General features: G+C 39.8%; 1 protein-coding gene across 1 annotated transcript in view; it reads left to right on the top strand.

Annotated features, from left to right (window-relative positions):
• The first annotated feature begins 16,362 nt into the window (after window positions 1-16,362).
• LOC147895248 (putative E3 ubiquitin-protein ligase ARI8) overlaps window positions 16,363-25,840 on the top strand; it is a 73,419-nt gene continuing 63,941 nt past the window's right edge. The window contains exon 1 of the mRNA XM_087383368.1: window positions 16,363-16,860. Within this exon, the coding sequence (XP_087239494.1) occupies window positions 16,669-16,860 (192 nt within the window). The 5' untranslated portion in view covers window positions 16,363-16,668. The remainder of the gene's footprint in view (window positions 16,861-25,840) is intronic.

The following is a 25,840-nucleotide window of genomic DNA, read 5'->3' on the forward strand; positions in this document are numbered from 1 at the left end:
TAATATATGTCTTTTTGTTGCTCCTCATAATGGTGGATTCTTATGGATATATATATAGCAATGGCTTTTCTTGGGCTTTAGGTCTTTCCATGGCTCCCATTGTTTAAGACAATCTCTCCTTCAACCTCCAAAAACTCTCTGATTTCATTTAGAACTCCTAGTTTTTTGCAATATAGCACAAGTAAAGGCAAGATGTAGTACACAACGATTAATAGAGAGCCATGTTTGAGTGTTTGAACATGGGAGAGCTTCTCTTGGATTTTTGAAATTTTTGAACATAGTGGAGCTCCTCCCGAATCGTTGAAAATTTTGTTGCTCTAATCGGCATACTAGCCATCTAGATCTACATGAGGATCAACTATTGAAGCTCCATAGGTCACTTCACCTAGTTGAAATGATGATGTGGCCAAAATAGTGTGATGTGATGAACACGTATCTAGCATTGCGCTTATGGTACAAGAGGTTTTGTAGGCCCATCATGCTCATGAGAGATGGGATAGGTAATCATTGCAAGGTTATTTTTCTCACTGCCATCCCATCTTATACAAACATGATATTGTCCTTCCACAATGCTAGTGCCTATACAAGATAGATACATGTAGTGGTTGGAGCCTTCCACCATAGCATATGCATGAGCCTGAACAAGGATCGAGTAAGATGGTTATAGACCATAATAATCCAAACTCAATCTTTGCAAGTGCAATCAAAACACTTGAATACCAATTATTGCATGCCACAATTAGTGAAAAGCAAATTTGCTACCCAATTTGTGTTTTTCAATTCTAATAAGAATAAGTTATTGGGATGCCTTGCACTTTGCCTTCCCATTTCTTCTCCAATACAATGGCTCCACTTGCTTGTATTTGCACACAAATCCTACAAGATGAATCGACAATAGTTATCTAGTCATTTTTTGCTTTTCAAATTTAGTAGTGTATTTCATAGCATATATACTTCAAGAGCTCCACCTTTTCCAATAATTTATAACCACTTGTTGCAGGTTGGATTCAAAGTGGATAATAGTCTCTATTTGTATCAAACAAATATTCGACATTTAACTAATAAGAAATAGGACAAATTTCAAGATGATTGGAAATAGATAAGAAGTTCAATAAATACAATAAGCATCCACTATTCTTGAAAGAAGGAGAGCCCTACTATACATATACACAACAATGACAGATAACCACCCCCTTAATATATTTGGCATTTTTATTTAGTTAGTTATTTATTTTTAAACAATGACATATAACCTACACAGATTCTTATGTTCGTGAAAGTTCAAAAGGGACTTGCTTGAAAAGCAAAGTCTCCTTTTCCTTGTAACATGATGTTTTGCATGGTTCTCCTTTTTTTTCAAAATTACTTTATTGATGCACCACAACGCACTCCGATTATTAGCTAGTGCAACATATTAAAAAGACAGATTCTAAAGTAATGTCGAATGATGCCAAACATGATAATTTGAAAAAATATCATTATGTTTGTACCATTTGGTCAAAAGAATGTTGAAACCTTTGAAAATGAAAGCAATGCCTTGACAAAAAGAGTATGCATGTGTATGTTGTTTTCCAACGTACTTAGAGCATGCATGTGATTTTGCTTTTTCACATAGCTATACCCATTCATGATATAGAAGTGCATAGTAATAAACATTCGTGATGTAAAAGTCTCTCTTGGAGAGAAAACTCAATGGAGTGATCTTAATTTTATATTCCATTTATGCCTAATTCTAGTTATCATTCAAGTCATGCATGTCAATATCAAGCGAAGCTTCAACCACGTTTGTGAGTAGAGCAAGGACAAAGACATCTTGATGAAAATATTCAAGCTTTTGGTATGTGACCCTGAATCACCATCTTATTCATTGTGGATATAAATGAAGTGATCCTCCTTTCTTCAAGCGAAAGTAGACAAAGCTAGCATTGGAATCAATGTACTAAATATCGGTTACGTATTGATTTGGTTGTCCATCAATGTCAACCATGCTATGTGCAAGGACGAGAATCGAGGTATGAGAGGAATATGGGTCATTGTAGATTCAATAATATTAAGCATTTACATAAGTATGATGTGAATGTTGTCATTATTCCAAATCTATTTAACCTTCCTTAACATACTCGTGTAAACAAAAAACTATCTACAAAGAGAATATTTGACTATGGACATGCTCGTAAGATTCCTCGTCCTAATTAATCTAGGCATGGTAAAACATTCACAACTTTTTTAAACCAACATTTTGTAAGATGCTCATGAGATATTCAATATCGATATGAATATTTCCTCTTGACCCACATGTACTTTTTATTGTAATCAATTCTTTTGCAAATATTTTAGCATTCCCAAATCATGCTTTATTAAACTATATAAAGGAAGTATGTCATTACTTTAAGAATTAGGTGTGTGGTACATGGAACCATGCAACCATCAGATCCTAAGTTCTTTTAATCACATCCTTGGATCATGTCTAGCAACTTCTATAGGCAGCATTCCATATTTATTTTCCTATGAGATTTGTATGGCGAATTGGGCATTGGGCATAAATGTCAAGGTGCATTTATTATCAAATATGCTCTATTATGCATGTCTTGCATAAATATAGAGTAACTTATCTATAGATAAAATATGCCAAAATGTAAGTTGAAGATATTTTAAAGTGTATATATGCTAGAGCTATGGACATGTGTGGATTGGACAACTCAATTGGGTATTCCCAATAATTTGTATTGGCAATTTAGGTTCAAGCAATGCATCGTATTATATTTTATGATTAAGAGAATATCAATGTTATACTCAAGGATGTTATTAATAGTAAATCCCACTATATAATAACATCATAAATTCTAATCGAAGAGTCATCATAAATGTTTTCCTAAGTCTCATTATCTATTTATCATCGTTGTAGATAAGTAGATAAATAAGTATATAAGATAATGAGTAGATAAGTAGATAAATAATCAAAGAGTCATTAATACTGAATGCCATTGTTATTCAGTACCTTCCATCTTGAGTTCAGAGCTCCAATATGTGGGTGTTTAGATTTTAGTTTGAATTATTATTTGTTTACAAAAATTGTAATGTTTCAATTTGTTAATATATTGCAATATTTGTCATGTCATATGTTGCTAATACATTGCAACCTGTGGTATTTCTTGGAGGCCTAATTGGATACTCCATATAACACAATACTCAAACCAATAGTGATTTTCATCTTACAATACGGATTATAAAATCATGTTAAATCCAATTAGCACACTAAAACAATGCATGTACATAAGTGTTGTCTAAATAACCATGCACCCCCAAAATATAGTTTATATAAGTATTGCCTCCAAAACCATGTACCACTCAATAGTTAGTTATCAATTATATGTACGTTCATAAGTTTGACTCCAAATCCATGTTTCTAGCTATCAATTATATAGTTTATATAAATGCATAAAGATGAATATATTCAATTCTACTTCCCTACAAGGCAAAATTTATTATGGATTGGGGCCTACTAGAATAAGTATAATCTCACTATATGGAATTATCATAGCTGGGATATTTTAAATGGTGTTTTCATTGATCTATTTTCCACAATTTATTTTCTCTATAAGAGCTTGTCGTCCATGTCGTGGTTGAAAGCCTAAGTGTGCATGGAGGTACACCATTGATGGAATTGCTTCGACATTGATGCAAAGGGGAGATTTGAAGAAATATGGAATTCTCTATTGCATAATAGATTTCCTCACAAACTCTATAAGGGTGCATGACTAGACCTCTTGTCCTCATATACAACACCATGGCTACCTAATTTTCAGAAAGGAATATGAGAATCTTCAAGTCTTTGTCTTAACTTCCTCACCTTTGTCTCATAACCACTATTTTTACAACTTTGTGACTATCCCGTCCCCTTTTTTTTTGGGGCCACACTTTTACGTTCTTATATACTCTTTGATATATCCTTTTTTACCACTCTTTTTACAAAATCATACTATCGCAATAAATAAATGCACTCAATTTTGCAAGTCATCCTATAAAACTTGATTTCCATAGGTTTTCCCTCGGTTGGACCATTCTTAACTCATCACTCATACATGAAGTTTTGGTCCTAATTGTTGATATTGCTACAAATGTGTAATACGCCAAATGCTTTGTTAATATATCCACAATATTATTGTTGGTGGAAAAATGCTTGAGATGATTTCATTAAAATTTCTCAAATGAAATATGTCTATCTAGATATGCTTGAAAACTTGGAATTTGTAACAAGTGCAATGGATGTTTGATTATCACAATGTTAAGAGGGTTTCAATATCATGTGCATGATGTACACGATTGAGTATTTAACAAAGTCATATGGATTCACATACAATAGAATGCTACTTTATATTTTGCTTTAGTAAAGGTGTAAATATAGTTGCTTGGTCTTTGCTACTCTTAATAAAAAAAAAGACGAAAGAAGTATCTGATGGTGGAATTAATTGTGGTACATACATATATAGAGAGGACTTTTAAATTCATGGGATACGTACAAAATAAGGGAAAACTTTAATGTATGGGTTCTTAAAATTTTGTGCATGCCTACACCATTACATGGCTTTTTACAAATTGATCACTCTCGACAACATTTCAAATAGATGTGTACACCTAGTTCTTGTTCAATATCTCGTCTTGCTTGAAATTGTAAGCTTCTCTCTAGTCTTACGATCTTGTACAATACTTATCACACTAAAATAGCTTTGCTTTTTTCCTTTCAAGCGATCTTTTCTTTTTCACTTCACGTACGACTATATCAAGTTTGCTTTTTCACTATTAAGGGAGGGGAGCAACCATAATAGCAAATTTGCTTATGTACCATTGGATCAAATACAGATGAATGGTCATGAAAGTGATCTTCGCTCAAACCAAAATTTGGGTTAGTACTACCTACACAACTATGCAACATAGTTATAGAGCATAAACTCATGAAAATGGTAGAAAATCATGAGGTTGCATCATTGGCACAAGAAAGCCTAAATAAGTAGGCATAGCTCAACATCATAAATTCAATAAATATAGAAGATCACAAGGCCACAAAATAGCACAAATATATTCATACCAAAATCCTCCACAATTGATCACTTGTGATGATAACCTCGGTGGCAGAAGAAGTTGCAAAAGAAAAACGAAGCACCTTGTTATTATTTGTAAACTTCAAGAAGGTCCACTGCTTATATAAGAGGTTATTGACCCTATATTGGATGAACTAACAAGGATTGTAGTAGGTCTTGTCGAGGAATAATCTTGACATTATGTGCTATATGTTAATATGCACTAACACTCATATGGTGGTAAAAAGGAAATAGGATTTCCATTCCTAGCCTTAACCATAAATGGTTATGAAACGTTGTATATATTTATTTTTTTCAATAAAGTCTAGTGTATAGCTAGTCACTTTGGTATGTGGTGCTTCTATGTGTAATCTCTCTACCTCTATCTCCACCCTCTCATCTCTCGCCTCATACCTTGTCATAGTATTAGAGCTTCAGTTGCCTTCTCTTGAGGCTTCTTCTTGCCCAATGTTATAGATCTTGACTCCACACATTGTAGATATAGCTCCCTCCTACATTTAGTTCAATAACTCTCCATTTGAAGCAATGATGAGAGAGCTATCTTTTCTTGGAAGCTTAGCTTCCATTCATAAGTGAGAGAGTTTTGTTAGTTTAGAGAGAAAGACAAAAAGAGAGAAAGAGAGGAGGGTTATGAGCTTCATCTGCTATATGCGCAACTTCCAATGAGCTTCTTCATTGCATGATGTGTAAGCTTTTGAAGTCTTATTGGTCATCACCCATCATTTTAGGTTCCTTAGAGAAATGATTTACAAGCGCTTCAAGCCCTTGGTCAACATACTTCAGAAATCATACGATCCCCAAGCTTTAAACTTTGGAGCTAAGGCATTGAAAGCCTTTGAAAGGATTTCAAAGGAGCCCCCTAAGCTCTCCTTGATCCACGAAGCTCAGATCCCATGAACGTTGCACCATTTAGACAACTCACAATTGTCACCCTGTGCAAAGGTTACATTTGTTGCCATGCACCACCGAGGAGCTACTTGTGACATCTAGGGGCTTGTAAAGAGGCGGGTGACTTTAGAAAGTCAACATTCCCCAATAGCAAGGCAGGTTGTCAAGCTCTCCTTTCACCAATTTATGGATGAACAATGCCTTAGTACTATCCCTCACTAACCTAAGCATTGCCTCTCATAGTTTCATATGTTCCACATGTTTTAAAATAATAAAAAAGCTCCCTATTACTACTTGATGACTATGATAGCTTTGAGTTTGAATATCAAATTCATCAAGGCCGTTTTTACCATGGATTAGTGCTAAAAGTTTAGTCCTCCATAGTATCGGCCCCCTTCCCCTAGTGTCGAATTTGTTGCATTGCTCCTGCACTATACACACTGTTTGCAATCGTGATTGCACCTATCATGCCTTAGATGTTCATGTTCCCATGCAATCTATCTACTGAGTATCTATTGCACCTATAACAAGTGCTAACCTCAATCCTACCCACAAAATGCTTTGTATCCTGGATTCTACCTATAGCAAGAGATAGTGCATTTGGTGTTGCTATTATTGTACACACCTTGTGCCATTACCCATACGTATTGTACATTGTCGTTGCCTCCACATGGAAACATGCTCTTTGTGACCCAATTTTACCATGCCCCATCATGCTAGCTCTGCTTGTGTCACAACTACCTACACGCTCGCGATATGTTGTTGTCACTTGCATGTCACCTCCTCTATATGTTGCCTCCTATGCTACCACTTGTAATGCAAGCCACTTCATTGGCGCTCGTGACATAGATCTATTGTGGTCTCTGTTGAGTCTCTTGGTATTGGAATCCCCATCTTTTAACCTTTGACTTTGAGTGTGCCACAATTTCCTTCCTATCTTACTACTGACTATCATTCAGACTTTGTAATATTTGTCACCCTATTTTCAGGCACCTTTAGCCTATTAATAGCCCACACTACTTGTGACATTCAAAACCAAGATCCTATTCACATTGGCTTATTTATGACTTGTTTGGCTGGCATATGGAAACCCTAACTGTCACATCATCTCAAACATGTAAAAACACTAGTCCTAGGCTAGATCGTTGATAAAGCATAAAAGCACACTGCCACATAACTATTAAATCTCCACAATGCTTCACAATTAGATTTATATTTGTAGCACATGAGCAAATAATGCCACATCGTCAATAGTGCCACATCATCACATGGTGGCACATCTACATAGTGCTTTGCAAAGCAACCCCTTACATAGTAGCACATGAACACACATGCTACATCCCATTATCAATTTGTATAATATGCTCTGTTTTTAGTGATTTAACATGATTTATTTGATGATTAGTTTCGCAGATGGTTTGGTAGCTTGACCCATAGGTCAATCTAGTGATTGAAATCCACAAAAGCCAACCTATAAATGGTGGCTATCACACTTGGTTGTTTTAATCAATGGGTCACTAGGGGGTCACTCTAACTATATATGCCTAACTAATCCAATTAGACCTACCAAGCATCATTCATATTAGAAACTCGTATCTTGGTCATTTGGACTCCTTTTTGAGCAATATTTTAACCCAAACTAAAGAGCAATGTATTGACAAATTTTACATGTTATGCAAATTTTGACACTTTGTAAAGTGTTGTGAGCATAGTTTTGCTCAAATTTGTTCAAAATTCAATGTGTTCACCATTTTGTTCAACAACACAAAAGAGATATTGCTCATACTCATCTTGAGAATCTCAGCACATACTTAAAAACAATAATTCTATGTATCAACTTTATGCTTAATGGTCGGCATTGATTAATTGTCATCAACGTCATGAAGTCAACATTTAGCATAAGCCTATATGCAAGTATAGCTATGTGCAATAGCTTGTTTCTTAGCCAATCAACAGTGCTATTTGAGTGAAGTTTGTAGATTATCGTAATTTAAAACTTTAGTCAATTGAGTGACCTAGGTATTTCAATCACTTAGAGATGGTTATGCCATTATTGCGTTACTCAGTGCTGGATTGTTAAGTCATTAGTTTGATGATCTTGTGGGTGGTTGATTTTTGTGTCATGACCGTGTTATCCAAAGCTTTGAATGGTCGATTATTTTATTTTGTTATAATCTCTTGGCCACCCTAGCTCTAATACCTCTCTATTTTAAGGTATGTGGCTTTTGATGAGATTCCATATTGTACCATTTGCAAGGGTCTATAAACAAAAATTGAGGAACTTTTGCACAACCATACTATCACAATGCCATTGCTCCTTGCAATTTGAATGTCACTTCATGTCTCGTGAGGGACTTGAATTGGTTAAATGTAATGCATGCAATTGTTGCTAGGATTATTGTTACTATAACAAGATTGTGGGTCTACATATTTTATTGTGATTGCATACATGGAGACTTGCCACTTCACTCTGTGCTCTTCTATGTTGCTTATATGTGTATCGTTTCATAAGAACTTACCTACCAATGCTTCTTTTGCCAATACGGTTTAGAAGCTCTGAGTTTAAAATGTGGAATCCTTACTTCATGGGTAGTTTATGGCCTACAATGGAAAACATTGAGATTCCTTGTGTCTGAAATTTGTCAATTTGATTGCTTGTTGTGATGTACGCAGTGCCTAGTTGATGGGATATGTTATTTTGACAATCTTTAGAGATACTTGGTGATTTTCATGGGCATGCTAGTAGAGTTGTGGTCAACTCTTTAAAGTAACTATCATGTATATATCTTTTAAATTATCAATGTTTGTCAGGTGTCCCTACTCTTCATTAATTACTATCTATTGCCTTAAATTTATTGGCAATGCTATCCATACTAAAATGAAATATCCATCATCTTGGATATTCTTAATTTATATGGCTATGTTACATATGAAGGGGTTTCAATTACCCATTGCATGTCACATGAATGCTTTAAGAAAAGGTTTTTTGGGGCTTCAACATACACCATCCTTAATGCATAAGTGAAATTCTTGGGTACTTCGAGGGAATCTCCATATCTTGATGGTTAAGCAGATTTCAAGGGGCTTACAATTCATATGCTAGGGGATTTTCAATGGGCCTACCACATGTATCAAATATTTTTAATAGGGGTCTTGCACACACATGGCATTCCCTATGTATATTGAGTGATCTTCCCTTGAATCTCAACTTCCATAATTTTGTCTTTTTGGATCAAGAAGTCATTGGGTTGGGTATAGTTGTATTTGCACTTAAGTGTTAGGTGCTACACTCTTTTAGTTATACCTACACTCATTATACACACAAAACTCATAAGACATACAAAACTATTTTAGTCCAAATATTTTGGAATTGAGTGTGGATTTATAAAAACCTACTTTAGAAATAAGCCTACTTTGGGAAAAACACATTTAAATTGGCTTCCATACAAACTTTTAACATTGTTTTTTGTAAGTTACCTGTATTCATTTGTTGCAACACATGCAAAAATAGGGGGAGGTTTCCATGCTTATAGTCTCTATATATTTTGAACAAAGCCATAACTTATTGGTTGCGTTCTATTCCGTGGATATAGGCTCATGTCTCACCCAATCAACAAGCCTCAATTGTTTACAAAGTAATTATGAAGGTGTTTGGATGCACTATGTGTAGCTAGATATATATACATTCTAACTTTTGATATACATTTTGTCACATAGTACTTTCTTCAATCATTAGTGGCTACCCTCCTCAAATATTGTTTTATTTAGTTGCAAAATTCACAACAAGAGTACAAGCATCCTACGTTTTTTTGGCCATTATATTAATTTTTTAAAATACTATTTAATATTTAGTTTTGATTCAACATTTGCAGCTTTATTGTCAAACATTTATCCAATTAGCAAAAGTTATGGTTGTGAAAATCATTATTTTACCTTGTTGATAGCAATTTAATAGGTTTGATAAGTTGCATTGTTTAATCCCAGTTAAAGCGACTAATGGTTTGACTTCAAATTGAGTGTGATGACTTCACACATTTTATTGTAAAGCGATATTGTGATTGTATATGTAATTACACTTCATTTTCATCAAGAAATTTGTTTATATGTATATATTTAAACAAGATGCCTTTTATAGTTTCTAGATGTCTTAATTTCATTAAGACATTTGTTAATATGTATATATATAATTTAAGGCAGATCCATTCTATAGTTTGTAGATGTAAACATTCTGACATCCATGTGTATGCTATCAAGTTTGTAAGAGCATTATAAATTTCATATACATAAACACAAAGAATTATGGCCATCTAAGATCGGATTCAACTCTAGCATAGGCCAACATCCCGTAAATACATAGTGAAATACTATAATAAACCTCTAAATCATCTGTTTAATGGAAAAACTTGAGAAACTCATAGAGGTAAATAGACCCTAGCATCCAAAAAAAACATCGCCAAGCTAAAATGTCCAAATGCAAAAGTTGTATTATGATAGGCTAAAACTACTATTGCTATGTTCTGTTCTTCATTTTGACGGCACTACTTGAATGGCTAGTGTTGTATGTCCCTCTACATTTGTTGTTGCAAATGCATCTTCTATTGTCGTGTGGATATTATATCATTGGTTTCCATGGCCTTCAACCTCCTCCTCGTAGTTGAGCTTAAGAACATGAATTAATGTCTTGGATGGCAACACAAGACTTTATTACAAGGTTTGGATGGTGTAAAATAGTCATGACTGTCGGCTAGAACATTGTAATTATGCAATTTGCTCTATGGCAAAAGTTGGCAAGGTTAATTGCATTTTGGCAAGATTGTACCGGTGCTAAAATTGCCTCATGCAAAGGACTTATCTTTTTATCTATGCTATAAACTGAGTCTAAGAGCAAAAGCACTTCAAAATAGACGTGAGAGAATCACTGAGAGATGCAAGAATAAATTTACTAAAGAATTTGGATGCACTATGATATGAGTTCCAAAAGTTGTTGGATATTGAATGGCCTTATACTAAGGAGATATCCATAAATTTATATGATCAAAGAGTGGATTTGGATCCATGCACTCTTGTGATGGCTATTCATTACTACAAATACTAGGCTTTGCTAATGTGGCGACTGTTGCAATAAGCATGACCGCTATGATCGTATAAGCTACATCAATGCCTATGTACGCTATTTATTTTGTAACCTTGGCCTCCCTTTTCTAAAATATATGAAAGTATTAGAATGAGGACTCAAGGTTACTTGTTGTTGGTGCATATTGAGGTTACTCCTTATATGATAAGTATTGAGGTCAATACTTGATGACGTGTTTTGGGGGTTTGATGGATGAGTTGAAATACCTCACTACACCACATAAAAACTTGAAAGGGAGACCTATAAAGATACTTGTGTTAGAGTCATGCTGGCTTCTCACACATATTGGCATTGCAAATCCAAAGAGATAAGGTCTCTAACCCAATGCGTGTGTACTTCAACTACTACACATTGCATGGTTTGCATTCTAAACTTGGCGATTGAATCTAGAATCATGAGGAGCTTGACAGTGGAATTGTGTTCAAGTCATGAATGAAAGGCACTGTTGAATTACATGCAAGATTCATGATGGAGTATGTCAAAACTACGCCAAAACTTATTATCGATAGAGAAATTTAATGGAGTGGAAATGGAACAAAATATTCAAGTGGGATCAAATTGAGGTGTATCAAAACTAGGCCAAAACATCTCGTGAAGTTGATGTACAACAAATTTTGCCAAATTTTTTATCTTTTTCTAGAGGGATTCCATAAACACAGATGTCTACTAGAATGGTTTGATGGTAACTCAAAAAACTAGTATCATTGGACAACAGTGAGGAGTTTGAGTGGAAGTTCAGGCAAAGACCTCAACTACTCTCCATCTCACCAAAGGGTTTGTGACCTATAATAGCACATATGGATGGAAAACACAAGGAAAAAAGGCCTTCGACACTAAATAATCCTTGAGATCTACAAGGATGGAGAAACATTCAATAAAGTTCATTTTGAAGTCTCAAAAACCAGAGCTAAACACAGTAAGGGAATAACGACTTTAAAGGCTACAACAATGCAAGAGTGGAGCAAACACAACAATCATAGCTCAAGTTGAGTTGCATGATTGTTGGCTCTGATACCATGTTAAAAAACAAAAGAGAGAGAGAGACACAGAGAGAGAGAGAGAGAGAGAGAGAGAGAGAGAGCATAATGGCTTTAAAAGCTACAACAATGCAAGAGTGGAGCAAACACAACAATCATAGCTCAACTTGAGTTTCGTGAGCGCCATTGGCTTTGATACCATGTTAAAAAACAAACAAGAAAGCGGGGGAGAGAGAGAGAGAGAGAGAGAGAGAGAGAGAGAGATGGGAGAGTTGGACATCTTATGTTTTATATAAGATGTATGCACTATGCTCCAAAATCCTGCAATATATGGAGTGAACCCAAATATGGGTAAATACACAAGAAGTATGATAAGGTGATAAGATTTCATATGCACATCAGTTGTGCAATTGATGTCTACTAGTAACTTTTTACATTGGTAGTAATAACAAGAGTACACAAGTAGACCTTTCATTTAGTGGCTCAAGACTAAGGTTAGTGAAATTTATGCAGTAGGTCATGTGCAAGCCAACACTCCTCCTAGTGGCTGAGTGAAAGCATTAGTAAATAGGCTATGAAAATCATTTAGGAATGTGGATATTTGTAGTAGCAACCCCAACAAGTGAAAATTGTTGCATAGGTTTATTGAGTTTGTAAAACGGAAGACCTAAAGTTTGTGGGTTCAAGAAAGCACATATAACGTCTCTTATAAGTTCAAAGGGAGAATACATTTTTTTATGGTTGTAGGTAGAGGTTGAGGATGAGTTTTAAAAGATAATTGAGGGGGTTGAGGCAACTATGTTGGGTTTGTTTATTCCATCAACAGCATCAATTTTACTCTTCATACATGTATTCTATTAAAAATTTCCTTCTTCTTTCTTCTTTTAAGCTATTGCCATAGGTGTTTTCCATTTCACATTAACAAGGTGAAAGGACGAAAACTCTTATCTACCCCCTCTTGTATGATTAGTAGCTCCACGATGGATATACCAATTATCATTTGCAACATTCACGAACACTTGTCTTGAAGTATAGAAGCTTTAATATTTCCCTACATTCCCTTTATATTATTTAGAAAACAAATATCTTGAGATTGTTGAAACTAATTATTCTTTGGATTTCCAAACTACATAGATTGGTTTGACACAACTAACATTATATTGACATGATTGGTGAGTCCTTCATTTGAAGAGAATAAGCCTGATGTTGAGTGCCAACTTTTTGGCTTTCACTTCTTGCTATTTGTAAGTAGTCTTTCAAATTCTTATATGCAATGGAAGCAAGAGTTGAACTTCTAAATGTGGGTAAGTGCCTTCAAAAAGAGATAAGTTGATTTTGGATATCATGTTATATGCATGTGCAATGCACATTTAGTTCTAGAATTTGATATAAGGACTCTCCTCAATTCAATTTGATTGTCGTGATGCTAATTGGGTTTGGGTAAGTATTTCTCAAACCTCCTCCTATTGTAAATGGTCTGTAACTCCCCTAAATTAAAAAATGTACCTCACATTAACAAACCTACTATGTTATATGTTGTACAAAGTGACTACCTGAGGAAAAGTTTTGCTTGGTTCTATGCTCTCTTGCTTTTTAGTGCTTGACAGTTGGTCTAGCATTGGTTAGCATCGATTAGTTTGCCCTAGAGGAGACAACTCCAAAGCAGCCAATTGAAGCATGCCCTAAAATTCCCGACTAGCTCCTACTCAAAGTTAGTCCCTATGCTCATTTGAGTAAGTCCCTATGCTCACATACAATTTCACATCATCACATGTCCAAAAACCCATTCTTTTAGTTTTAGTGAGAAGTCTATAGATTTTAGAGTTTTCAAAGGCATTGGCACTTGTATCAGTGGGCAAATTGTACATAAATTCAGGGTATGACACCTTGTGAGGCATTCACTAAATACAAGCCACACATTGGGCAATGCCCAATAATTATCACAATAAATTTGAACAAGAATTGTGAGGTTAGGATCACAAGGGTTTTGAAGAAGCATGCATATTGTAGAGGCTTGAGCCTCGAGAGTTGTTAACAATAATTTTGCTTAAACTGGCGTTCCCACTGCCCATTCTTAAGTCAAACCTAAAGCTCATATTAGACAGGGGTTTAATTTTCAAGTACTTTCAACATACTAATAAGAGATTTAACATAAGTAGACCCTTACCTATGCTTTGCATGGGTAGAGATACACAACCATCCTTAACCACTCCCTATTTGAAGGTGGATGTTCCCTTAGCTAGCCGGTCAAAAGCATTTGCTTCAAGCGGTCACGCTTCCATCATTTGATCAGTTTCTTATGTGAAATGGTCTCATAGCTGGCTATGTCTTAAGAGTAATGCAAGAGGTTGCAAGAGATCTGTTTTCTGCATTGAAAGAGGACCATCATCTCAACATTAGGCGGAGCGCATTAAGCACTTTGTGCAAAAGTGCGCATATGATCACTCCATTCATCTCCTTCAGTAAATGCGTCTTTTAGAGATTGTACTATTAGTTGTAGTCGGAAATTTTCCACTAATCTGAGAATGGTGGTTTAAGCCTCAAGGTAGGCCTAATTCTCCCCTAGATCTTGAATGATTTTGTGCTAGCTTCTTTTGTCAACGCTAGATTCAGGAATCCTTCCTTTGTCTAGATCCAATGGAGCTCTCGTTTGTTTGCTTTGTTGGAATCAAGGAAATGGATCAACCAAAAACTAATTCAGAAATAGCCATGCATTCTCTTCAAGATTTCATTTCATCGTGATGCATGCTGTCGATTGTCAAAAACTTGGATTGGCTTTGGAGCTTCTTGCTAAGTCTTAACCCAAGGCTCTGAGATCTTCCATCTCCTCTTTTCATTCCCTTGACCTTCCATAACCTCCTTCCTCCCAAAGTTGCCTCTTGTCTTTCCACCTCCTCCCACTCAAAGCCTGCCTCTTGTCTTTCAATTTCCTCTAGGCTCTCGAAGCCTCCAGCTCCTTCTTTGTGACACGTGGCAAGCTCTTGTTCTCTAAGCTGCGAAGTGTCGTCTTTTTTTATTTCTCCTGTCTGTGGTTAATAGGTTAAAGATTGGAATGGACACTTTTGTTCAAAACCTTAATTTGTGTCTCTCAACAACTAGTGGGTATAGGCCCTAAAGTGATTGTTGAATTTTATTTTTGGGAGCATATTGGGTCTGGCCATCCTTGCAACCAAGATTATGTGTAGAGGCTCAATCTAAGCCTCTACTTAATAAGCTAGAATTGATGCTTAGATGGCCAATAGAGCAAGGTTTAAGTTTATTATCCATAGTTATGTGAAATGCATGAGAGGGGGTTATAAGGCTGTGTCCTTGACTTGGAGGATCGACGAGAGTACTAGGGTTGGCATCCAAGAATCCATGGGTTATAAGAGTACGAGTACAATGTGATTAGTGATGGTTATACTAGGGAGTGGAATCTCTAGGCCAAACATGATATGGCCATCTCCTTGACTTCGAGAGCTAAACCATAGTATGTATCGGATGGTAACTATGACAAGGGCATCTCCTTGACTCGGAGAGCTAAGCCATAGTATGTTTCAGATGGTACTATGACAAGGGAATCTCTTGGAGAGAGAGGTTGATGACATTAACGAGAGGAGGTCAATGACATTAACTAGGATTGACATTTGGGAGATGCATGGGATAGGACTTAAACCTTGCATCATTGTAATAAAGAAATATCAGCCCAAGTAGGGGATGTACCCCATTCACACACCCGTGGGTACTGATGTCCTTTCTGTTTTCTTCTCTCTACTCTGTCTCCCGTGTGAAATTTGGAATATTTAGAGCGAGAGGGGTGGTTTGTGAACCACCTTGTCCCTGTGAAGGATGACTGGGTTTTCAACTGGCTCGTACTAGGAGCAGCCAACGAAAAACCTCCATGGGGGAGTTCATCTTGGTTTTTTCCATGCCCACGTGGTTCGCAAACCACCACCCCTCGGACGTGAACACGCTTGTCTACAACTCGAATTTTCACATAAAAGGCATAGATTATAGAAATCGCAAGCGAGCAGGTGTAACATCATACACGTAACAGAACCTGTGCACAACTGGGGTGGGGCCCACCGGTCTGTCGTCTTCCTTCCGCGGGGGCACCTGGCTTCAACGTGTGCGGCTCTGCATGTGCACGGCTGCGGCCTATGCTGGAGTCACCAGCAGAAGAAGAAAGTAATAACCAGGGTTGAGATGTTGGGAGCAGCACCGGACTAAGTGATGGGTTAAGGATACTAGAGAGATTGAGCAAAGCTTTGAGAGGAAGCCCCTCTTTGCTACCTTTCCGCCTTCATCTTCCCCAAACCCTCGTCTCTTTGCCTTTGCCGACCTCGTTTTCGCAGTCCATTCGTTCGCTCCGTTCATCTTCGTCGCCTAAGTGCATTGTTTCTCGTCCAATTCCGCATTCTTTCCATCCAATTCGCTTTTTCCCCGCCTCATCCACAACCTTTCCATCCAATTCCGCTTATTTCTATCCAATTCGCTGCCCCGATCGGCATTGCGCTGCTTCTCCTCCCTCCCAGTACCCAAATTGTGCTCTTTTGAGTTGCACAGGTGTTTCCACATCCTTGCGGCCTTAATGGATTCCGAGGACGATATGCACGATGCCCTGTGCGGAACTTCAGACGATGAGTACGATAGAAATGACGATGAAGACTTGGAAAGCGATCTTACGCCCACCGATGAGGAGGATGATCAAGGAGAGGACCCTGACTATGAATTCGAGGATGATGGCGCAGACGATTTGCAATCTGGATTTCGTCGTGGGCAGGTACATCGTTTTTGTATCTCTGCTTGTTTCTCGCTTTTTTCTAGAGTAGTTCAGCTACCACGTAGTCAACACTTTTCGTCTCTTGAGAATTTGATTAAGAAAACTTAAAGTCTTTCTTTAATGGAATTGAATCTACGGCGTTTCGTGGCCTTGGTAGCTACAACTAGAGAGAGCTGGAAAGGCCTTACCACAGATGTTGAGGGTTGAACGATGACTGTGTAGATAATTTCAAAAGGACGTCAAGTGTCGATAGATACTGTTTGCGATGTTACGACTGTCACTTGAAACTTCTTGTGCTTGTGTGCGTCACAGAAAGAATGGCGGTTTAGTGTGTTGACAAGGCACAGCATTTGGATTATGCCAATGATAGAAATTCATCCCCATGCCACATAAAGTTAGCAATGAAAGGGAAATAGGCTTCGGTAGAAAACCCAACAACAACAACAACAGTAAAATTGCCACATATAAAAATGGTGTCGCCACCTGAAGATAGTAAAGAGCCTACTGCTTGGTGCAAAATGTATAAAAGAAAGCTCTTATCTCATGTGAACTAGAGTACGGTATGGGGTTGGATGCAATATCTCGATTAACCTCAACGTCCAACAAGAGGGGGAGAGTGCAGGTGCGAGCTCTCATCTGAAGAACCTTTGAAGGCGATCTGATTATTGGCTTTGTAGAAGCCGTATGTGTGGTGGGAAGATGTGATGGATTCCTCACGTGTGACCACCACTTGGATGACTAGATGTCTTTTGGAGGGTGTCGGCCCCCACGAGTGGTATTGGTCCTCTTCTTCGACTAGCCAATTGTAAAGCTCGTCCTTGGAGTCGGTGATAGTTGCCATGTCTGCTCTCACGAGTGTGCCTAATGTTTATTGATCCTGGCCAGCATGACATTTCTGCTGATGAGGAGTATTGAGAAGCTCTGTTAAAGCTGTATCCAATATCCCCAATGCATTGATGGGTGCCAGAAACACCGAGAAACTCAGGTTGAGAGGTGACATAGATGGCAGGACTAGTGGACAACAGTAGTACCAACGACTTCATCCACACCAAAACCTTGCAAGAAATGAAACTTGCAGCCACTCAGAAAAGACATGGTTTGAGAGTTGAGGTTGCTAATGGACAGCACATCTTAAGCAGGCTGTCTTACCCCAAACATGGGGCACAGTTGGCTTAACATGTACAGCTCTGGGAACATGGGATGAAGTGCTTTTAACGGGTTTTCATGGTCGTCTGCCAGCCCATGGCGCTGTCCACACAGCCACTTGGCTTGCACAGCAGCAGACAGCCATGCATGGCTGCCACGTGGCCTGTGCAGCAGCAGGCAGTGACAGGCACAGTACTGTGGTTGACATCAGTGGGGAAAGGTTGGCAGGCTGATATAACAGCCCGCCGTGCAGCAGACCAGTGAGGTCAGTTGTAAACCTGCATCCCCTCACTCCTAACACATGAAGATACAGGCGGAATTTGTGAAATGGACAGGAGACCGAGCAAGAACATGGCTCTCACACATCCTAACACATGCTCTACACCATGGTTTCCCTCAGGAATGGCAAGAAAATTGGGTCCAGCCTTTACACAAAGGTGGAGACAAAAATTCAGTCACAAATTACAGAACTATAATGGTCAGCTCTACATTGGCCAAGCTCTTCAGTACAGTGCTTGAAATGAAAATCAGCTCATGGGCAGAAGAGGCACAGAAAAGAGCCACCGGACAGGCAGGCTTTCGCAAGGAGCACAGGACAGCCGACCACCTTATTACCTTAAGGGTCCTCATCGATGAATGCAGACTGAGAGGACGCACTCTATCTTGTTGTTTTGTGGATTTCAAGAAAGCATTTGACACAGTTCCAAGAGGAGGATTATGGAAGAGAATGCAAGAAATAGGAGTCCCTTTGGCCTTAAGGGTAGGCATCTCTCACATCTATGAAAAGGTATTATGCCGACTCAAACAAACACAAGGTATGTCTGATGTATTTGAGAGCAATATGGGAGTGAAGCAAGGCTGCCCTCTATCGCCTACCTTGTTCGGAATATGCATTGACCAACTGGAGGAACTCATCAATGAATTTGCAGTAGAGAAAGGGTTGCAAGGACCGCAATTGGGGCTTTGGACAGTGCTATTGTTGTTATACGTAGATGATGTCGTTCTTTTTGCATACGATCCGGAATCTATGCACAAACTTTTACAAGTGCTTCAGACTTTTTGTAGGGAAAGCGGGCTGCAAGTAAATGTCGGAAAAACAAAGATGATGGCAGTCTGTACCAATCAGCCAGAACATCCCCCTGAGATCACCTTTGATGGACAGATCATTGAGTATGTCAGCACCTTCAAATACTTAGGGGTTGATATCCCGGCAGATCACAGATGGTGGCAATGTATACATAGAAGGATGGACACTGGTTGGGGGAAGTACTACCAGCTTGAGAATGATTGCAGGCACACCGACACTAGGAACTGGAAAATTTGAAATATATTGTTTGATGTATATGTAGTGCATACATTATTATATGGAGTGGAAGTATGGGGAGGCAGCATTTCAGCCTCTACATGGAATGATATTGAGAAAATGCAAAAAGCTTTCCTAAGGAGACACCTTGGGGTCAAACCCACTACTCCATACTCAATACTTCTGTTGGAAACGGGAAGGAGGCCGATTGAATTTCATGCATTGATTAGAGTTATGCAATACCTAATAGAGGTGCATCATATGCAACTTGATAGGCTGCCTCATAAAGCATGGACTGCCAGCACAAAGCTTCAAAAAAACTACAAAAGTAAGGTCATCTGCATAGGATGGGCAACCGACATTAGAAAATGGTTCAGCAGATGGAAAGTGGAAGCATATTTGATCATGCCGCCTGAAAAGGTCAACATGCAAGAGTTTCAACTATATTTGCTGAGCACTTTGCAGAATCACTGGTTGACAAGTAAAAAGAGGGTAAAGCTGGAATATTACCAAGACAACATAAATCCCACATGTTGGTCTACATACATGTCCATAGAGACTCATGCTCAGTCTTATATTAGCACACCTATCCCCCTTCTATATCGCAGAAACATCGCCAGGTTTCGTACTAGATCTCATACATTTGCCATTGAGCAGGGAGCTTGGATACACCAGCCTAGACATGCTAGAGTCTGTACCCTTTGTGACATGCAGATAGTTGAGACGGAGGCACATGTAGCTCTACAGTGCCCCCGATATGCACATATCAGGGAGGACTATCAGCAGATACTGGGGGACTCCGCTCAGTTGACATCAGTTCTCTCCACTGCCTCTCCGGCAGCATTGGGATCTTTTGTCACTCGTCTTTTTACCTGTCGTCAGGAACTCATAGTCTCCTGACCCCTCTCCTTGAGGAGACTCTTTTTACATTGTATCGAGACGGGTCCCATGGGTCATTTTTGGCCCCTTGAGGATGCTAATAAATTCTACTTTTACTCCGACTTCCCACTTATAGTTGAAAGCACGTATGGCTTGCGTCCTTCATTACACGCTTGTGCATTGTTAGATAGCTCAGAGAGAGAGAGAGAGAGAGAGAGAGAGAGAGAGAGAGAGAGAGAGAGAGATGTATTAACATCTTCGGGAGGCCTTGCCGGCATATGAGACAAAGTAAAATAAAAAAGTAACTCATACAAGCCACTGTGGGCTGAGCCAAAGGGCTCAATAGGGCCCTTTCTGAGTGCTATGCTAATAAGCTCAAAAACTCAAAACTCAAAACTAGTACAAAAAAAAACCGTAACCAGGTGCTGTGGTGGCTCTCCTATGGAATGTGAAATATGTGTTTGTCAAGTTGTCTCTCATGTAGCGGGGGGGTGGTATTCGTGATATTTGTATCTGGTGGGCCACCTCAGCTTGGGCGGTCGCCTTTGAGAAGAGCTGAGATAGGCTAGACCTCCATCGTGCGTGCTTTGGTCACAGTCTACATCGTGCTTGGTCTTTGTGTCTTTGGAAGATAACCATTGAGAAATGCATTCTTGACATTGAGATGATACACATTCCATCTATTGAGTGTCGGTAGTGATATCAAGAACCGTATGAAATCCATCTTTGGTATTGGAGCATAAGTCTCATCATAGTCTTGACCATATTGCTGTGCAAATCCTTTTGCAACTTGTCTGGCTTTGTATCTTTGAATACTTCCATCTGGATTGTACTTCACTTTGTATACCCATTTGTTTGCTATGGCATTCTTTCCTGGTGGAAGGTCGCATGATTCCCAAGTATTATTCTTATACAAAGCATCCATTTCTTCATTCATAGTAGTTTACCATTTTGGCTTGTCTACTGATCTTCAAGGTACACTGGCTGTTCTGTAGCCATGATGGTAGTCATAAGAGCATAGTTGGTCATTTCAACCTGAATTGCTTTGCCTTTCTGAGCATATGTCAATCTGCCTGGTGGTCTGTCGTCTCTTCTTGCTGATCCACTTTGCTTACACGTCTATTATCTCCTCGTCCTCTACTTCATTATTTTTTGAGGCTGATTCAATTGCATAGAAATCTGTGACATGTCGCTATGCTTGATCTCTCTCTGCCCTGTGTGGGCCTGTCTCTTCTTGACACGCTTCAAAATCAATCATGAGCAAAGAGACACCTTTCAAGCCCGGCATGGGCTTAGCAACGACAGCCATATGAGGTGGGCTTTTGCCAGCAACACTCAGCCCAGCCAAGATCTCAATGCAACATGTAAGAATGAGGTGGCAAAAGCAACTGGTCACCAAGTTGTAAATACTCCAAGTCAAAATACAAAGTTGACCTCTTATCTGACTATAGTCAAAGGGTTCTTCATTTATTTAAATTATGGTTAAAGAGTTCTTTTAGTTGGTCAAAGCATTGACTTCGGTCAAAGGCACTTGACTCTAGTCAAGTAGGCCTGACTTTGGTCAAGGAGACTTGGGTTAGGCCAAGAGGGTTGACTACGGTCAACCGTAGTATTTAAGTCAAAGAGATTTGACTAGGGTTAATTGTCTTGACCTCGGCCAAATTTCTTAACCACGGTCAAAGAGGGTTGACCTCTCAACCAAAGTACGTTTTTTTTTGGTGCGCACGGTTAAAGGTTTGTTTGGTGGTGACACCCATAGAGACTAGGGCTAGTCTAGAGATTTCTATTTGCATGAAAGAGCTAACAATTAATGGGTGGCATGGCTATACGTTACAATTAATTGTTGCAGGTACAAGAGCGAGTACTAAATTGCCCTATTTTTAAGGGGGAGGTAGGGCTGCTTATCAGGAGGGTTTTATCCATGAGTTTTGTATGAAGTTTATCAAGCATTAATAGAAGGTTCCTTTCTTTGAAAAAAAAAAGAAAAGGAGATCACAGACGAGGAAAGGACAAAACAGACTGATTAGTTTGAGCACCGGCAACGTTCCAGTACTGATTTCCCTCCTTGATGGTACAAGCCCTCACTAGATCCAAACCTATATTCGATCGAGGTCATCTTGTCTATCCTCAGTGGACTAGTTGAGTTGGGCCCACAAACACTATACGTAGGTCCCATCACTCAGATGGATAGCTGATCGAATGGCCGGACCTCTCCCCCTTTTGTCTTTTGCATTTGGGTCCTCATGTGTGGGTCTACTTGAGGGTGAGTCAGTCGAGTTGTACTTGGTTTCATCTACACCGCATCCCTTGCTGCTCGTGGCTTGAGTCACCGGGAAAGAGATCCGTGATCATCCTTTGGCTAAGCTTTGGAGGGCCCTCTTGGGCTCTCCTCTGCCTCGTAGGAGCCAATCTCTACGTCGCTGGATCTCGAGGAGGAAAATTGCCACATGTTGTTGATCTGGATGGTTCAAGAATCTCTGAGTGGGCCAAAATTGTCGTGAATAGACAATGGTGACCTCCATGGATGTCATAGTACATATGGGATTTGAATGTAAAATGCTTCTTTGTCATGACCTCCTACATAGCACATAAAGTGCAGATCTGTCTCTCATCTCCATCGAGTCAGATAGTATGGATCGTGCACATTGAATGTTACCATGGCTGGCTCTGGCATCATCCATGAGTCTTGTACATGGAGGAGACGAGAGGGGTTGGTATGCACGGACATGTTCGAGAGACTGGGACTCCACATTGATAGGTTGCCTCCTTTCCAGTATAGCTTAGATGCTCCATCTATCCCACTTGGGTACCACTAGGTGAACCAGGTCATTCGAGAGGACCTCCTACAGCTACACACTTTGGTTGGAGCCGAGGGAGCTTCTTAGCTTCTACAAGGATCACTGCCTTCACTTCTCGGAGGAGGGTTTCACCCCCCCAGAGTACACGTGGGACTGAGGATTGCCATCGGACAGTTTCGAGTCTCATCGCACCGACTCCGTATCGATAGTGGACGAGCTGAGGGGATCCCCCGGGAGGGTCGCATATGCACGTTGTGTGATTGACAGGAGGTCGAGTTTGAGAAGCACTTCGCATTCAGATGCCCTGTATTCTATGAGATCCGTGGCCGATATCACTGCCTCTTCAAAGCCGGTTTTGGGCCCCTCATCAAGCTCCTTACATACCCAGACCAGAGGTGTCTTGCTGCCTTCCTTTACGAGGCACTTCGGTATAGAGAGCTTCTACTCAGGGCGTGGAGACAAGCTTCCAACACACATAGTGAGTTTTTACTCTCAGACCATATGGACCACACAACCCTTGCCGGGAGATGCAACAGAGATCCAGGGTGCAAGACACGCCACACTCGACAGTGGATGGACACACAAATTACACTTGGCAACCTCCGCTTCTTGTTCAGACATGAAGCACGGTCCACATGAGTTACAATAGCTTTGGTTAGGAGCAAGGGTGTCGCCAAGAGACCGAGACGGAGTGCACCCACAGATAGCCGCCAACGCTATATCACGGGCTACACATCGTCACACAAATTACACTTGGCAACCTCCCCTTCTTGTTGAAACATGAAGCACGGTCCATAGGAGTTACAATAGCTTTGGTTAGGAGCAAGGCTGTTGCCAAGAGACCGAGACGGACTGCACCCACAGATAGCCGCCAACGCTCTATCACGGGCTACACATCATCACAATCTGGCCCTTCCCCCGAGTCCTCTTGACACCTACATCATCATGAGGCTACATTGTACTTGAGGACGATGTTGGTGAGCACCACTGATGCTATATGACTATGTATTTTTAGGACTTAGCATTCAGCATGGGTGATGATGCTTGCTTAATAGCTCCACCCTTTTGCTTGTTTGTATCATATCTTTATCAATCGCGTAGAACCATCAATCTTTCATAGACTTTAATAAGCTTTCTTTCTTTCATTTTTCACGTAGAGTGCCCTTTGTCGGTCCTGTCTCAATATGTAGCCAAGGAGAAAATACTCGAGACAGCCCAATCAAGATCTTGGGTGCATGTGGGAGATGAACTCGAGATCCTCTGAGATCTACCGGCAGTTATCCTTGTAGAAGTTGAGTCTTATTAGGTGCTAGCCAGGTCTTGTATGTGTAGAGCTATAGGAGATCCTATCTAATGACCCGGTTCACCTCATGATAGGTGAGCAGAATGGATGGAGCGTGGAGGCTCAAGGCTATACTGAAATGGTGGCAATTTTCCATGTGGAACCCAAGCCTACAATCCTTTGATTTCCCTTTGCCTCTAGTACAATAGATGGGTATCGGAGTCCCTAACTCCATGAAGATATTTGACCCCCTGAAAGGTTGCATCAAGCTGTAGAGGGATAGTCCCAAACTTTGCTAACAGATATGATGTGGGGCCGATGGCTTGCTATGGATCATCTCCCCCCCCCCCCCCCCTGCCCCAAGAAAGTAACCTTCTATTAATGCTTGAAAGATTTCATACAAAACAACAGCCCGAAGGTGCTAAGTATGGAAAAAGCTGGGAAAACGCTATAAGAAAAACTGGTCTGTTCCATAGAAACCCAGCTCACTGCCTAGGGGATCTTTGGTACTGGGGCTAACAGCCAGGTGGGGGGACTATACAACCAGCAAATCCCTCGCGGAGTGAAAATGTAAAAAACTCCTCTAGGCCAAGTCTTGCAAAATCCAGCACGCCTCGCGACAGTCGCCCTAGAGCCTAGGGTCCCACCCTCCCAGGTGGAGCGGAGGGTGTAGATGATATCTTGCCAGACGGCAACCAAGGTAGCCGAGGGTGGAACCAGATGCTCACCCATCACCAGACTGCAGCTAGCCATGCAGTGATGCTATGGATCATCTAAGCAAGCAAGAAGTAGAACATGTGGTCTCTTGAGTGGGACCAGTCTATCTCAGATAGATCTGTCCCCTAAAAGGGACTGTCGTACATTTGAGCTAGATGAACAAGGGAGTAAAAAAGAAGAGACTTGACCCTAGGGTCCTGAAAATGAGACGATGCTCAAGGTTGGCAAGTGCGGCACATCCTCTGCTCAAATGGCCTACATGCTGGTCTCATCATGAAAATCGGGCCTGAGAAAAGGACCCTCTGCTCAAATGGGCCTACATGGCTGGTTTCATCATGAAAATCAGGCCTGGACGCAACTATGTTCACCAGTACCCTGTTGCTCTCTATGTGCGGTTGCTTTATGGCTTTGGTTCTACTAAGGTTGACCTTTTGATCATGTGTCTCACAGGAGTTTGGAGTGCATCCAAGTGTTGTTGGAGACCCTCGACTGATGAAGAGAGTAGAACCATCGTCATCTGCATATAGATTAGGGAACCAGCTAAGGGTGACTTTGCTCTGGAGCCCATCAAGGTATTAGCCAAACAAGGTCGTTAGAGGACAACCTTGTTTGAGCCCTATTGTGCTCATGATCGCCTCTGTTTGTGGTCCCCTATTGTAGCTCTTTGTCTGACAAGTGGTATTGTCATCCTCGTCGGTTGTGTCCCTAGTTCAGTAAACAAGGAGGGGAGATTCCCAAGCCTCATTTGTGTGTCAACATGTTGGCGAGGTCGAGAAAATGGAAGCCATGTGCTAGAGGTCATGTGCTAGAGGTTGACATAAGAGGGCAAAACACAATAGATATTAGAAACTCACA

The sequence above is a fragment of the Dipteris shenzhenensis genome, chromosome 13 (genome assembly GCF_047967505.1).
Source record: "Dipteris shenzhenensis isolate YYH24624 ecotype China chromosome 13, Dip_SZ_1.0, whole genome shotgun sequence".
Lineage (NCBI taxonomy): Eukaryota > Viridiplantae > Streptophyta > Polypodiopsida > Gleicheniales > Dipteridaceae > Dipteris > Dipteris shenzhenensis.